The 13604-nt window shown below is 43.9% G+C and overlaps 1 protein-coding gene across 2 annotated transcripts; it reads right to left on the minus strand.

Moving 5' to 3' along the window:
- Positions 1–2075: 2075 nt before the first annotated feature.
- Positions 2076–13191, minus strand: c9h4orf54 (chromosome 9 C4orf54 homolog). Of its 2 annotated transcripts, none has more exons than XM_021615171.2 (2): positions 8013–13191; positions 2076–4939 (listed from the first exon to the last, which is right to left on the minus strand). In XM_021615171.2, the coding sequence occupies exon 1, from the start codon at positions 12852–12854 to the stop codon at positions 8037–8039; it is 4818 nt and encodes a 1605-aa protein (XP_021470846.2). In that variant the 5' UTR covers positions 12855–13191; the 3' UTR covers positions 2076–4939; positions 8013–8036. The 2 variants fall into 2 exon arrangements, with proteins under 2 accessions (XP_021470846.2, XP_021470847.2); XM_021615172.2 differs by having other exon boundaries at positions 2076–4895; positions 8013–13190.
- Between the last annotated feature and the right edge of the window lie 413 nt (positions 13192–13604).

Below are 13604 nucleotides of genomic sequence, written 5' to 3' on the forward strand. Positions count from 1 at the left end.
AAGGGAAAAAATTAAGAAAATGGAGCCACGGTGATCTTCTGTCAGAGGATTGGGAATTAAAAGGAGGGATGGGATGTAGACAACACTGTTAGGAAAGCAAGGCAACTCTGAATCATTCTTGCAGTGGATTTTAGATGAATATGTGTAATGCATTTCCGTTTGTAAAACATTCTATGTCAATAAAGTTTGATTTGATTTAATGATGATGTAATGATTAAACGGTGCAGATTATTGTCGGAAACTCACAGGTCTGCTGTTCAAAGTATGTTGTGTTCACAGTTTTAGACACAGGAAGTCCTGGTTTGTTTTGTAACGTCTCTCAGGGTAATGAGAGAAGGGTCTGACTTATGTTGTTGATACTTTAAAAATATACCTTCCAGAAAATACTCTCCTTCCATTTGTCCAAAAGTATTTCTCATTCATTGTGTTTGAGCACTGCTCATTCATGTTTTAATTTTGTGTGAAGTAATGATATACAGTCGACTCCTGATAAGTGCACTTTGAATAAGTGCAAAACTCTGTGGGGGGGTTTTCCAGTCCCAATAATATATGTCATATAGCAGATGTTTTGGGACTTGAGTGCATACATTTTAGTCTGGCTCTATCTGTTCGGGGGTGCCAAGTGAGGTTTTATTGGGCCCCCTCAACCTCACAACCCATGCAACAAGCAGATTTTCATATGGGCCCGGGAATACGGGAATCAAACCCTCAACCCTAGCATTGCTAGTGCCACATTCGTACCAAATGAGCCACATAGGACCACTAGTGTGAACTTGTTAGCTTTAGTGGCCTTTTGAAATGAATCCAGAAAGAGTATCATCTTTCTAAATTAACACCTAGATACACAGATTAACATGATGATGGCATAGCTCTTTCACTTAAAGTTCAAGGTCCACCTCATCAGTCACCCATTATTGGATCTTGACTCACTCTCTCGTGAATGGCTTTCCAGAACACATAAACACATACTGAATAACAGGAACACATACCATTTACTGAGGTCTAAGTATAAAACTTCACCTTCTCTTAAAACTTCAAAGGGTGCATCTATGGAAGCAGCAGCTTCGTTTGTTTGGGTGATAAAGAGAATACCATTTCTTCAATTTAAAATTGTAATCAATATTCACTTTTTTTTTTAACTCACTACCACACCTGTGTTCTGTTCACTTCATACGAAGAAGAAATGTTAAATAACATACAGTATCAACCAATGGTGTAAAGTAAGTAAAAAAATACTTCAAAGTTCTATTTAAGCTGTTTTTGTTGGGCATCTGTACTTTACTTAAACTATTTTTGACAACTTTTACTTTTTCTTCACTACATTCTTAAAGAAAGAAAGAAAATAATGTACTTTTACGGCCATACATTTTCCCTGACAAATGGTCCAATTCACATACGTATCAAGAGAACATCCCTGGTCATCCCTACTGCCTCTCATTTGGCGGACTCACTAAACACAAATGCGTAGTTTGTATATGATGTCTGAATGTTGGAGTGTGCCCTGGCTATCCGTAAATTACAAAAACAAGAAAATTGGTTTGCTTAATATAAGGAATTTGAAAAGATTTTTACTTTACTTTTGATACTTAAGCATATTTAAAACCAAATACTTGGGGAGACTTTCTTGACTCACGTGAGTCATTTTCTATTAAGGTATCTTAACTTTTAATCAAGTGTCACGGATCCCTCCGAAACTGTGTCATTGCGCACACCTGTTGCCCATTTCCTTGATTAGTAATTGTATTTATGTGCCCTTTGATGCCCCATTCGGGTGTCCATTATTGTTCCCATGTCCGTTGGTCGTGTGAGTACCTATGAGTCGTCTCAGCCGGTGCTACGTGTTTGGTGCGTTGTGTATTACGGGTCTCCTCCGGTGTCATTCTAGGAGGTTTACCCTCGCTCTTTTGTTTGGGTACATCCCAGTGTTTTGTATACATGTTTGTTTTTTGGGTGTATTAAAAACCCAGATGATGTATTCCTGCGCCTGTCTCTAAATCCTTTATATCAGCGTGACATCAATTCTGAGAATTGGGTACCTTTTCCACCACTGGAATAAATAAGAAAAGGAGACCAAGTTCTGGAAAAGTATTTCAAATTTATTAAACAAGTCTCAATGTACATTTGTTTGCAAAAACACATTCATTCGCAGTAGCAATATTTTTTACACCATAAAGAAGTCTGTTTCCTTCAACTGCTAGTTTTCTACACTTCCTGTGGCCAGTAGAGGCATATTCAATTTCTTTTCTGTTTCACAAAAAATCTAGATTTTCTTTTCCGTTAGGTTCATCCATATTGTCAGAGGTAAGGAGAGACCTCAATATCTAAAAGACACGTGATTTTTTTTTTTCACTCGCTTTCTCTTCCTCCCTTCAACCATTATTTTTAGACTTGCTCATACCCTCACAACATTCTTTAGTCCTTCTGTCCAATATTTAGTATACACCTTTCACAATGACGCCTCAAAGATTAAACCTTTTTTTCTGCAGCAATACTCATCAAATGTAGTGGATTACAAAAATTCCATCCCTAGCCAACCCTGAAACAATCCACTGCTGCAAATATATTTTTTTTCATGAAGATCTGTATGATTGATGAAAACAGGTGAAATTATGGAAGTAAATAGTGTAAGTGTATTATCCTGCATTAAAGTAACTGTCCAGTGTTTCCAGATTTTGATGAAATATGACCAATAATTAATTACAATACGAGTTAAATAGTTTTCCATAAAATAAATGGTAATTAAGTATGTTTTCTGTGTTGGTGTGGGCGTACCCCAACAACAGAATGGTGTGGTCATATACCGCTCATTAAAAATATTAATGCGAGTAGACGGCAGATTGGCCAGCTCATCCTCCCCAGGAAGGTGACATCATCCTCCTCTTTAAAAGGTCTGTTTGAGATACAAGTTTATAGTGTTTTTTTCTCCAATTGCAGCTTTGGCCACAAATACGAGTATTGGATAAGTCAACAACAAAACATAGTCATTCAATTTGATTTTCACTAGACAGTTCCTTTAAAGGCCTGTGATTTTCTATATTTCCACACTAGGTTTTGAATAATACTGTGAAATTGTGAAAATGATGATCGTGCTCTTTTAGTGTAAGAGATGTTTGAAAAGACCGGCTGAAATGTCAGCCTGTTTTGGTGGGATGGAGTTTTGGCCTGCCTGGTGATGTCACCAGGCTGTAAATCTGTTAATAATAGACAAATAAAAAAGAGAGTTCCAAACCTCTCTGCCAATAACAGCTCGTTTTCAATTTTCCCCTCCCCACTCAGACCACTCCCAGACAGTCCTAGCAAAATTATTTATTAAGAAATTGCTCTTTGCTAAGCAGCTATTTTTGTTTATTTTTGGACCTTTAAAAATATCAAACAGCAATCCCAAAACATACTTATGAAGGGAGATGGATGGACTGGCCAGCAGTTCCGAAAGCATGTGGTTTGCTGTACACATCAATATAAAACAAATATGTTTGCACATATTGTATAGGGGGTCTGGAAAGAAAACATATTTTTTAAATACAGCGAAAGCCCCATCAACTTGTCCAAAACAGACTTCAACTCATAAATGTGAGATTACTGTATCCATGTTACTATAAAAACATCAAGAATACTTTCCACACCGCAAATCTTCAGTTGTGTTTTTATGAAACCTTATGAAATGTCTAAACATCCACCTCTTACTCACAGTGCTTGCTACCTGCATTAAGAGCACCTAAATGTGACAGGGCAAAATTGTCAACACTTAATGACATTGCAGTAATAACAATACCCAAGATAAACAGGCAACAACATACCAATTTCAGCAGAAGTATATCAAACCAAACCACATATTGCATAATGTGTATTCAAGACAAGCGCTCATTCATTTTCAATAGTAAAATAATAACAAGGTTCAGAAAGGAAATAGAATGTCCACCATAATTGTTTTTAGTGCTAATATTGTTGGCAACATATCGTTTTTTTTAACCAATTAAAACAATTCAAGATTATACTGTACTGAACTGAACTCACCAACAGGGAGAAAGCAAACAGCAGGTGGCACCGTAACAGAGAGAAGGGAGGAAGCCAAGTACAGGTTCAGATCAAGGTCAATAAAGATACAAAGAGAGATATAAGCCCTCTTCCATTCTCCTGAGGACTTAGTTCAAGTGTGCTGTCAAGCCTCATGTACTTGCTAAAGAAATAAATGGGACAACCTGCACCCTTCCGGAAGTTGTGCATTTTAGAACATAGACCTCTAGCGTGGAGAATGTGACAAAGAAAATGTGTACAACATGCTTCCCAATCCATTCCTAGGAACCTCTCAGTGAGCACTTATTTTTAGCCCAGCACTTGCACACCTAATTTAACTCCTCAACCCTTGATTTGTTGGCACAGGTGTGTTAATGCTGGGCTAGAACAAAGGGGCAGTGCTGGGGGTCCCACATGAATGGATTTGGAGCCTAATCTTATTAATAACCAATGGAGGGTGGGTTTGACAATCATGATTACTATTATTAATTCAATGTACAGATTAAAATGATTATCATGACAATGCCTGTGAGAACGATTGCATGAGGTTATATTGCATTGCATGAGTATTGCAATACCAAATCAAAATGACCCAAAATCAAACATGTAAATAAAATATACAGCACATGGTAAAAAACTACATTAACTAGTAAACATTTCTGCCAAACTCCCAAATGTAACACAGAGTTAAGAAAAGAAAGGGGGATAGAGTGGTAGCCTACTTCAGAAAGGTGAGGCAATAACAATCCTGTCGGTTGAGATGACCAAGAACCGTGATGACCATGACGACCGGCATTGATGACCATGAACCAAATAGTCCAGACAGTAGGGTTAGGGGCACTGGGGGCCCAGAACACATCAGGACACGTCAAAAGTCACTCCTATGTGGGAAACAGAACACGTCAGGGCATGTCAAAATGCACTCCTGTGTGGGAAACAGAACACAAGATAATTGGAGATTAGGATTAGGAAACTGGAAACTTGTCATGGTTCCTACATAAAATGTTAACACTTTAGTTGAAGAAAAAAAGCTACTATCTAGAACCTATAAAAGGGTTCTTCAGCTGTCCCCATAGGATAACCCTTTGAAGAACCCTTTTTGGTTCCAGGTAGAATCATTTTGGGTTCCATGTAAAACTCTTTCCACAGTGGGTTCTACATGGAACCCAAAAGGGTTTTACCTGGAACTAAAAAGAGTTCTCCTATGGGGACAGTCGAAGAACCCTTTTGGAACCCTTTTTTAAGAGTGTACCTAAAGAATCATGCTTATTTACTGCTACAAATTAATGTGGCATGTATGGAAATAAATATCCTTCAAATAAAGTATTCTCCCCCCAAAAAACAATGAACTGCAGGAATTACAACATAACATTTTTCTGCAATTAACATTAATAGTCCTTGTATTATAACCATAACCAAGGGGTATGTGGACACCTGCTCGTCGAACATCTAATTCCAAAATCATGGGCATTAATATGGAGATGGTCCCTCCTTCGCTGCTATAACAGCCTCCTCTCTGCTGGGAAGGCTTTCCACTAGATGTTGGAACATTGCTGTGGGAACTTGCTTCCATTCAGTTACAAGATAATTAGTGAGGTCGGGCACTGATGTTGGGTGATTAGACCTGGCTCGCAGTCAGCTTTCCAATTCATCGCAAAGGTGTTCGGTGGTGTTGAGGTCATGGCTCTGTGCAGGCCAGTCAAGTTGTTCCACACCGATCTCGACAATTTCTGTATGGACCTCACTTTGTGCACGGGGGCATTTCATGCTAAAACAGGAAAGGGCCTTCCACAAACTGTTGCCACAAAGTTGGAATCACAGAATCGCCTAGAATGTCATTGTATGCTGTAGCGTTAAGATTTCCCTTCATTGGAACTAAGGGGCCCGAACCATGAAAAACAGCCCCAGACCATTTTTCCTCCTCCACAAAACTTTACATTTAGCACTATGCATTGGGACAGGTAGCGTTTTCCTGGCATCCGCCAAACCCAGATTCGTCAGTCGGACTGCCAGATGATGAAGAGTGGTTCATCACTCCAGAGAAGGCTTTTCCACTTCTCCAGAGTCCAATGGCGGCGAGCTGTACACCACGTCCGTCGACACTTGTCATTGCGCATGGTGATCTTAGGCTTGTGTGCGGCTGCTCGGCCATGGAAACCCATTTCATGAAGCTCCCGAAGAACAGTTATTGTGCTGGCGTTGCTTCCAGAGGCAGTTTGAAACTCGGTAGTGAGTGTTGCAACCAAGGACAGACGATTTTTACCTGCTTCAGCATTCGGCAGTCCCATTCTGTGAGCTTGTGTGGCCTACCACTTCGCGTCTGTGCCGTTGTTGCTCCAATAAGTTTCCACTTCACTTTACAAACAGCACTTACAGTTGATTGGGCCAGCTCTAGCAGGGCAGAAATTTGATGAACTGACTTGTTGGAACGGTGGCATCCTATGACGGTGCCACGTTAAAAATCACTGAGCTTTTCAGTACGGCCAGTCTACTGCCAATGTTTGTCTATGGAGATTGCATGGCGGTGTGCTCGATTTTATACACCTGTCAGCAATGGGTGTGGCTGAAATAGCCGAATCCCCTAATATGAAAGGGTGTCCACACACCTTTGGCCATGTAGTGTACTTGGTATAAAACTTTTTAGTTGGGTAGGGGAAGTCCCAATCTAATTGTCTGCTGTGCTTGCGTCCCTGCTGGTACTGTATGTGCCCATGATTTGTTTATGTAATGGCTGAGTGCCGGAGATGATGGTCCACTTCTCACTTTTTCCCTTCTGCGTGACTGTGTCCTATAAAAAGGTTGACGCCGTTGCAGCCCTGCGTTGCCACAGCCAAGAGCCTTGATTTCCAGCAGCAGCTGGCCTACCCCTGTATCAGCACAACAAGTGCCTTGCATCGCACTGACCTTTCCCTCCCTCCCCCGGCCCCCTAGCTATGCTGGCCTGGCCACGCCTCTTCCCCTTCCCCAGCAAACAACAACCAATGCCCCTCTGGGCCAGCCCAGGTCTCCTATCCCTGATATTATCCTCGATAGCTTTAATATGACACATAATTATGTTACTGGAAGCAGCTAGTATACTTTGAGATGTGGGTAAACAGTGTTTCTTAACTCCGTCCCTTGAACATCCCACTCCCAAGGTTGCACATGTTCCAGCCAAGTTCAAGCACACCTGATTCAACATATAAAGGGCCTGGTGTTGAGTTCAGCGGTTGAATCAGGCATGCTTGAGCAGGGCTAGCATACAAGTGTGCAACCTAGGACTGGAGTTGAGAAACACTGCAAGAGGCATGTCTGCAGGTGAAATGGGCTTGCCTTAGCCGAATAGAACTGTATCCTTCATCCCAAACAGCATGCTTCAAAATAGCAGGTGGTTAATGTCACTTGTTTTAAACTGAGCTGTTTTGATACCAGGTCTGGAAAGAGGTTAAAGTTCAGAAGGTTGTGCATGTTAGAGTTGCGTTACTCAGGTGTGGGTTACCACCTTTTTATTCCCTTTACTGGAATAAATAACTGTTGCAGAATGCCATGGTTCGTACAAGACGTCTCGGCCTAGACACATATTTTTGTAGTTAAGAAGATGGAGTATTTTTGTAGTTAAGAAGATGGAGTATTTTTGTAGTTAAGAAGATGGAGTATTTTTGTAGTTAAGAAGATGGAGTATTTTTGTAGTTAAGATGTTCTTCTATTCTATGATCCTGACTTATTCATTTGAAACAGCATTATTATGTTTTTTGGGACTGAAATGTCACCCATCAATCCTCCCTTAAAATAGCCTAAGACTTGACACCAACAATCACCTGGAACAATATCCATAGATGTTTTACTCCATTATAGTGTAGGGAAAGATACATTGGTGTGCAAGTGATTAAGATTGTCAATTATACTGTCATAATTAGGATGTAAATTACGCTGATTAGTGAGAATAAAGAAATATAACAAGGGCTGCCTGTCTTAATGCAACCATACTATATGATAGAGAACTCAAAAAAATCACTTACGTATCATGTGACAGGTCCTGCCGTTTACCTGTGCTCCACCACAAAGCTCATGGTGGTCCCATCGAAAGAGGGCGGGGCGATGATGCGTGGTCCCTGCTGGGAGGTGAAGCCCTGGACCCCCGGCCTGCCCTGCTGCTGGACGTGGCCCATACTGGAGCCTCCAGCCAAGGGAGACTTCCCAGACCCTGTGGCCATGTAGTAAGGACTCTCCATGTCCATGTAGTCTGGCTGGGAGGAACTGCCTTTGTTTCCGGAGTCTTCCTGCTCCAACGGCATGGAGAGCTGCGACTGCATTCTAGTGGGGATCAGGGTAGGCGTGCTGGGCATGGCGGGTATGAAGCCTGGGTAGATCATGTAGGTGGGGCCATAGGAGCCGGGACTCAGGGCTAAAGGTGAGATGGGCATGGGCATGGGCATGGGCGGCATTTGGGGCATGGACATGGACATGGGAGACATGGGCTGCTGGGACATGGGCACGTCCACATACTGGCCCGTCTCGGGGTCGAAGAGGCGGCGGGTGGCCTGCTGGACGGGGGTGTCCACCAGGTAGTAGTTCCCTGTACTGGGGTCAAAGAGCATCTTTCTCTGGGTGCGCTGGTAGTGGTCGATCTGGGGGATGGCTTGTGGGGACATGGTTGGGGAAAAGCAGTACATCTGTGGTTGGGTGGACGCCATGCTCTGAGCCATGGGCATGTGGTAGATGGTGGCAGTTGGCGTGTCCTGGGCTCTCGTCTCCATGACGATGGTGGAGCGTTTCTGTGGGGAAAGTCGGGTCTCTTCCTGCCTCCTGGTGCCGCAATAACCGGGTGGGCTGGCCATCTGGGTCTTGGCGCCAGTGGCGGGGAAGGTGTAAATTGCTGTCTTCTCGCATCCACCGCCAGCGGAAACAGCGGTTTGCTTGGCGCTGGTGGCATGAGACTTGCCGGGGATGGTGAGATAGTTTTCTTGCTCGACTGAAGCTCTGCTGAACTGGAAGGGCATGTCTGCCTTCATACTGTTGGCCGTCTCCCTCTGTCTCTCTCTCTGTCTCTCCTCTGCCTTTCTGAGCTGCTGGGAGATTTTCACTGACACCGGAAGTTTAGGAGACACTGGGCTGAAGCCTTTGCAGTAAGGTGATTGTGATACAGCATGTGGCTGTGATGATGCCTTGTTATTGTTATTTGTGGGGGGTTTTCCTGAAGCCATGGAGCTGACATTAAACACATTATTGGTACCCATTGGTGTTCCACCTAGCTGAGCCAGGGATTTGGGCACATCCTGGCTGATGGGAATGTAAAAAGTCTTCAGGGGTTCTTTCTCCTCTCGTTTGGGTGGTGTCTTTTCGCAAACGGGCAAAGCGGTCATAGCAGGCAGGGATTTGTCAGAGTTAAGGTATGAGTCTCTCCGGATGAGCTTGTCCATGTTAAATGTTGGCACGGTCATGGCATTGGCCACATTCACTCCCTCCTCCTCTGGCCCATGCTCCTCGCTGGATATGAGAGAGAGCAGATGACTGTCTGATAATATGGAGTGTGGCTCTGATTTCCTCTTCCACTCATTTCTATCAAAAACATACAACTGCTCCATGGTTTTGACTGCAGCCTGTAATTTCTCGAAGGCACCCACGTTGGACATTTTACACTCGGGTTTTGTCTTGTCACCGATGTCAGGTGTTTTATCCTGTCTTCTAGAAGCTGATCTGGTTTCAATTACAAGTCCAATGGGGCCTTCAGAAGAATCACCTTTCAGTTGTTTTGTATTGTATAATGGCGCTCTCCATGTCGGTTGGTGGAAGTCGCTTTTGGTGCCCTCTTGCTGGGGTGATGACCTGTCAACTTCAAATAAATCCTCGTTGAGTCTAGGTTTAGAATACCCAATTAGATTTCCAGATTGCTTCCCATTCCCATTGGTATTGGTATTCACAGACTGACACTTTATTACTATGGGGGAAAGCGACGCAGGGTTTCGATAAGACCCCTGTTTGAAAAGCTTTTGATCTGAGTTAAGGTCGCCGGCGGTGGCGTTATTATCCAACGACACAAAGTGATAAGAACTTTTAACCAATTTACGCACGTCTCTAACTTGGTGTATAGGTGTTTGCAGCTTGCCCCTGTGGTCTCGTATGTCTCTGACCGTGAAGTGTGGTACTTTTTCGGAGGACTCACCCTTCAACGCTGCGGCGAGCGCCTGACATCTGGTCTCGTCGCCTGCCTTTTTCAGGTTGACTGAGTTGCAGCCTATATTGGAAGGCACCAGCTTTGCAACGTTGAACGGGTCGCTTTTGTTTTCTTTTACACTCCGTAAACTGATTTTAATTTCGGGTGATTTGGATGTTACCACACTCCTCGGACCAGCGACGTATTGGGTGTTGTTGGCGCGTAATTTCATACCTCCTCCCTCTCCTTGATCCGCGGCAGCGCGGGTCGAATAATTCATAGTCGGCAGCTGCTTTGAAACTTCTCTCTCATTGGACAGTTGTTGGATACTTGGCACAAACAAATGTAACATTTTGGTTAGCTCACTGTTGCCTGAATCGGTGTACAAGTCCGTTTCCCCCTGGTTGTCGTTGGACGAAGACGGTTTCCCCTCCGGAGTTTTATCGTTTATATGTTCCTTTTGAAACTCTAGCTCACCGTCCCTCCAGGATCTGAATGCGCTATTTTGGCTGCGTAGCAGTGTGTTGTTGGCCACTTCGAATGCTCCTTTTTTAGTATCGAATCCTACTTCATTTGTCGACGCTAAATTCGTTTCTGGTGCAAGAGTTAAAGTGTCTTGTCTCCGACATTCGTCCTTGGCATCGCACGAGCTAGTGTCCACTAAGTCCCCTAGTTCATCGACACAAACAATAGTTAAGTCAGAACTCGCCTCTGAGTATTTCGGGCTTTGCCTTTGGAAATCCTTGGACTCTTTCGGTGTAGCCCTCTCCCTCTCCATGTGCGCAATTTCAGGCTCTTGTTGGAGAAGGCAGTGAGATGGAGCGTGATAGGACTCGCGTATCTCCCCCCTCTCCATTTTGCGCTCCTGCTCAAACTGCATTTTCTTAGAAATTACATTTTTAAGAAGGCTCGAGGCGAATATTGCTTTCTTGTGTGTGCCTTCCATGGTTTCCCCTGCATTACAGGGTTGCTTGCTGGCCTCATTCCCCTGGCCGCTTGGCAAGGTGCTGGTAACTTCATCTGTGGAACGTGATCCTGTTACGTTTTGTGCAAATTTCGAGCGCCTTTCACTCCCAGGCAGTCCTGATTTGACATTACAACGAATATTTAATGTTTCTGTGAGCGTGATAACTCCACCGTGCCCCGTCCCAAATTTTCCCATAAGCTCAAGTTTCTTTGCTGCAGAAGATGCGTTATAGGGACCAGAAAGAGCACCATTCAATGCAAAGAGCTTGTTCGGGGGCGGTTTTGTACTAGCCAATGCCAAACCCTTATATCCTTTATTGTCTTTATTCTTAGCAATTTCAGAGGATGACGTGGAACTTTTATGAGACCCTGTGTTTGGTTCGCGTCCCTGAGACATGTTCATGTTGCCATATTTAAGGTCAACAAAAGTTGACCACCTGTTCAACCCCAGCTCGGAGGCGGAGGACTCGCTGGAGGTACTGAAATTGATGGCATCAAAATATGGGTATGCTAAACTCTTGAACGCTCTGGCAGTCAAATTGCGCACTTCCTTATCCGCATCGTCAAGTTCACTGACGGCGCTGGACGCACCGCTGGAATAGTCGTTAACATCTTTGCCTTTTAAATTCTTGCCAAAGTGCAAGCGTCCGGGGGCGGCTATGAAACACTTAGCGCTATCACAGACATTCTCCGTATTTGCATCACCAGCTCCTCTAAAAACGTAGCGACTCATGTCTCCGGCGTGCTTGGCATGATAAGTAATATTTTCATTTTCTTGGACGTTGCTAGGCTCATTTATAGCTCGAGAAGTCGTTTTGATTGACAGGTGGATCTGTCCTATAACATTATTTTGGTTCTTTGACAGACTTTCATCTGAGATGGCGCACTTGTCCCTGTCCCCGAGATCACTTTCCAGCTTAGTGCTGACTGCCGCACCGCTATTAGCCTGACCCTGATTGCTTTTCACCCTCTTCTCTCTTCCTGCCATCGTTCCATCGCCGTCAAAAGCAGCATAATCTACGAAAGAGTAGATCTGGTTATCATCCCACTCCTGTCCGATATCATTATCGACATCGTGATCTGAAAGCTCGGAGAGCTGGATCTCGTGCGTGGTTATGTAATGAGGCTCATCCTCCACGGTACTGCAAGGCACGCAATCTTCACAATCACCGGTCAGCACCAAGCTCACATCATCATCCGATTCACTTTGCCCGCTTAACATGTCAGTGTATTGTAAATCTTCATTGTCAATTGGCATATTTTCTGCATCCTCAAACGCGTCCTTTTCCGGTGTCCACTCCGCGGTGACCTCCCTATTACCAACGTATCTAGGGGATTCGGGAGAGTCCATCATGATTTCATTCAGGTTAGGAACCTCGGAGAAGCAGACAGTTCCAAGAAACCCTGATAGATAGCCCTTGGCACACTCCTTTGTGTTAATATCCTCCTTTAATTTGTCGCCGTTGATATGACCAGTCACATTACTCATCAGGTCTCCGTCTCCAGAAGTTTTCTCTTCTGCTCTCGAGCCACCGTTGCCCTCGTCAATCGCCATTTGGCTCCCCTCACCGGTGACAGTGTTGGTGTCGTCTGTATCTATGTCAAGTAAATCATTCAATTCGACGCACTTCGATTCGTCTTGCGTCCCAGTGGTATCCGTGATATCTGGCATGCACTTTTTTAACACGACGGTGGACTTTGGGTAAGTTCGATTTTTGTCGGACGCGTCCATTGTTTCCATTGCATTATGCACGCCTTTTATGCTGTCTATTTTACATTTGGCATAAGATAGAAAAGAAACAATAGAGGTAGAGGTCCCCAGGATTCCCTACTTCACTCCCTGATATCCAGAGAATCAACCACAGGATCCTAGTGGAGGTATTGCTGTGCGCGGCGCCTCTGGCCAACAGTGGCACTCCGGACTGTCACTTCGGATGCCATTGGACACGCCGGCACTACAGACATTCCATACTGGAAGCATAAAGCATCTAAAATGATTAGCTATTTCTGAACCGGTGCGCGCTTCCACAGGCGTGAACAAAATTAACACATTAAGCTATAGGCCTACTGTATAATGGATATTTTTAGTTGCTCCAACTCCAAGTCTGAACTTGGAGATGAACAGAATAGGCATTGTGTGATGGGACGGACCCGTTGCAAATAGTCGTAACAATACACAAATATAGAAATATTGACGAGATGTTAAAACGGCTATTTTTAACCTCGGTTATGTGCAGCGTGTTTTGTTTCACACCGGAGACAAGGCTGTCTCACAGACATACCACCCAAGTGCAAACAACCCACTGGGCACAGGCGTCAATTCAACGTCTATTCCATCTTGGTTCAACGTAATTGAAATTACGTGGAAACAACGTTGATTCAACCAGTGTGTGCCCAGTGGGAATGACTGGGAGGGATTTAGAACTTAATGTAAATGCTTGTAAACGCCTAAGTGTATTATCACACTTTTATGCACGGCATTTTAAGCCAC

The sequence above is a fragment of the Oncorhynchus mykiss genome, chromosome 9 (genome assembly GCF_013265735.2).
Source record: "Oncorhynchus mykiss isolate Arlee chromosome 9, USDA_OmykA_1.1, whole genome shotgun sequence".
NCBI lineage: Eukaryota > Metazoa > Chordata > Actinopteri > Salmoniformes > Salmonidae > Oncorhynchus > Oncorhynchus mykiss.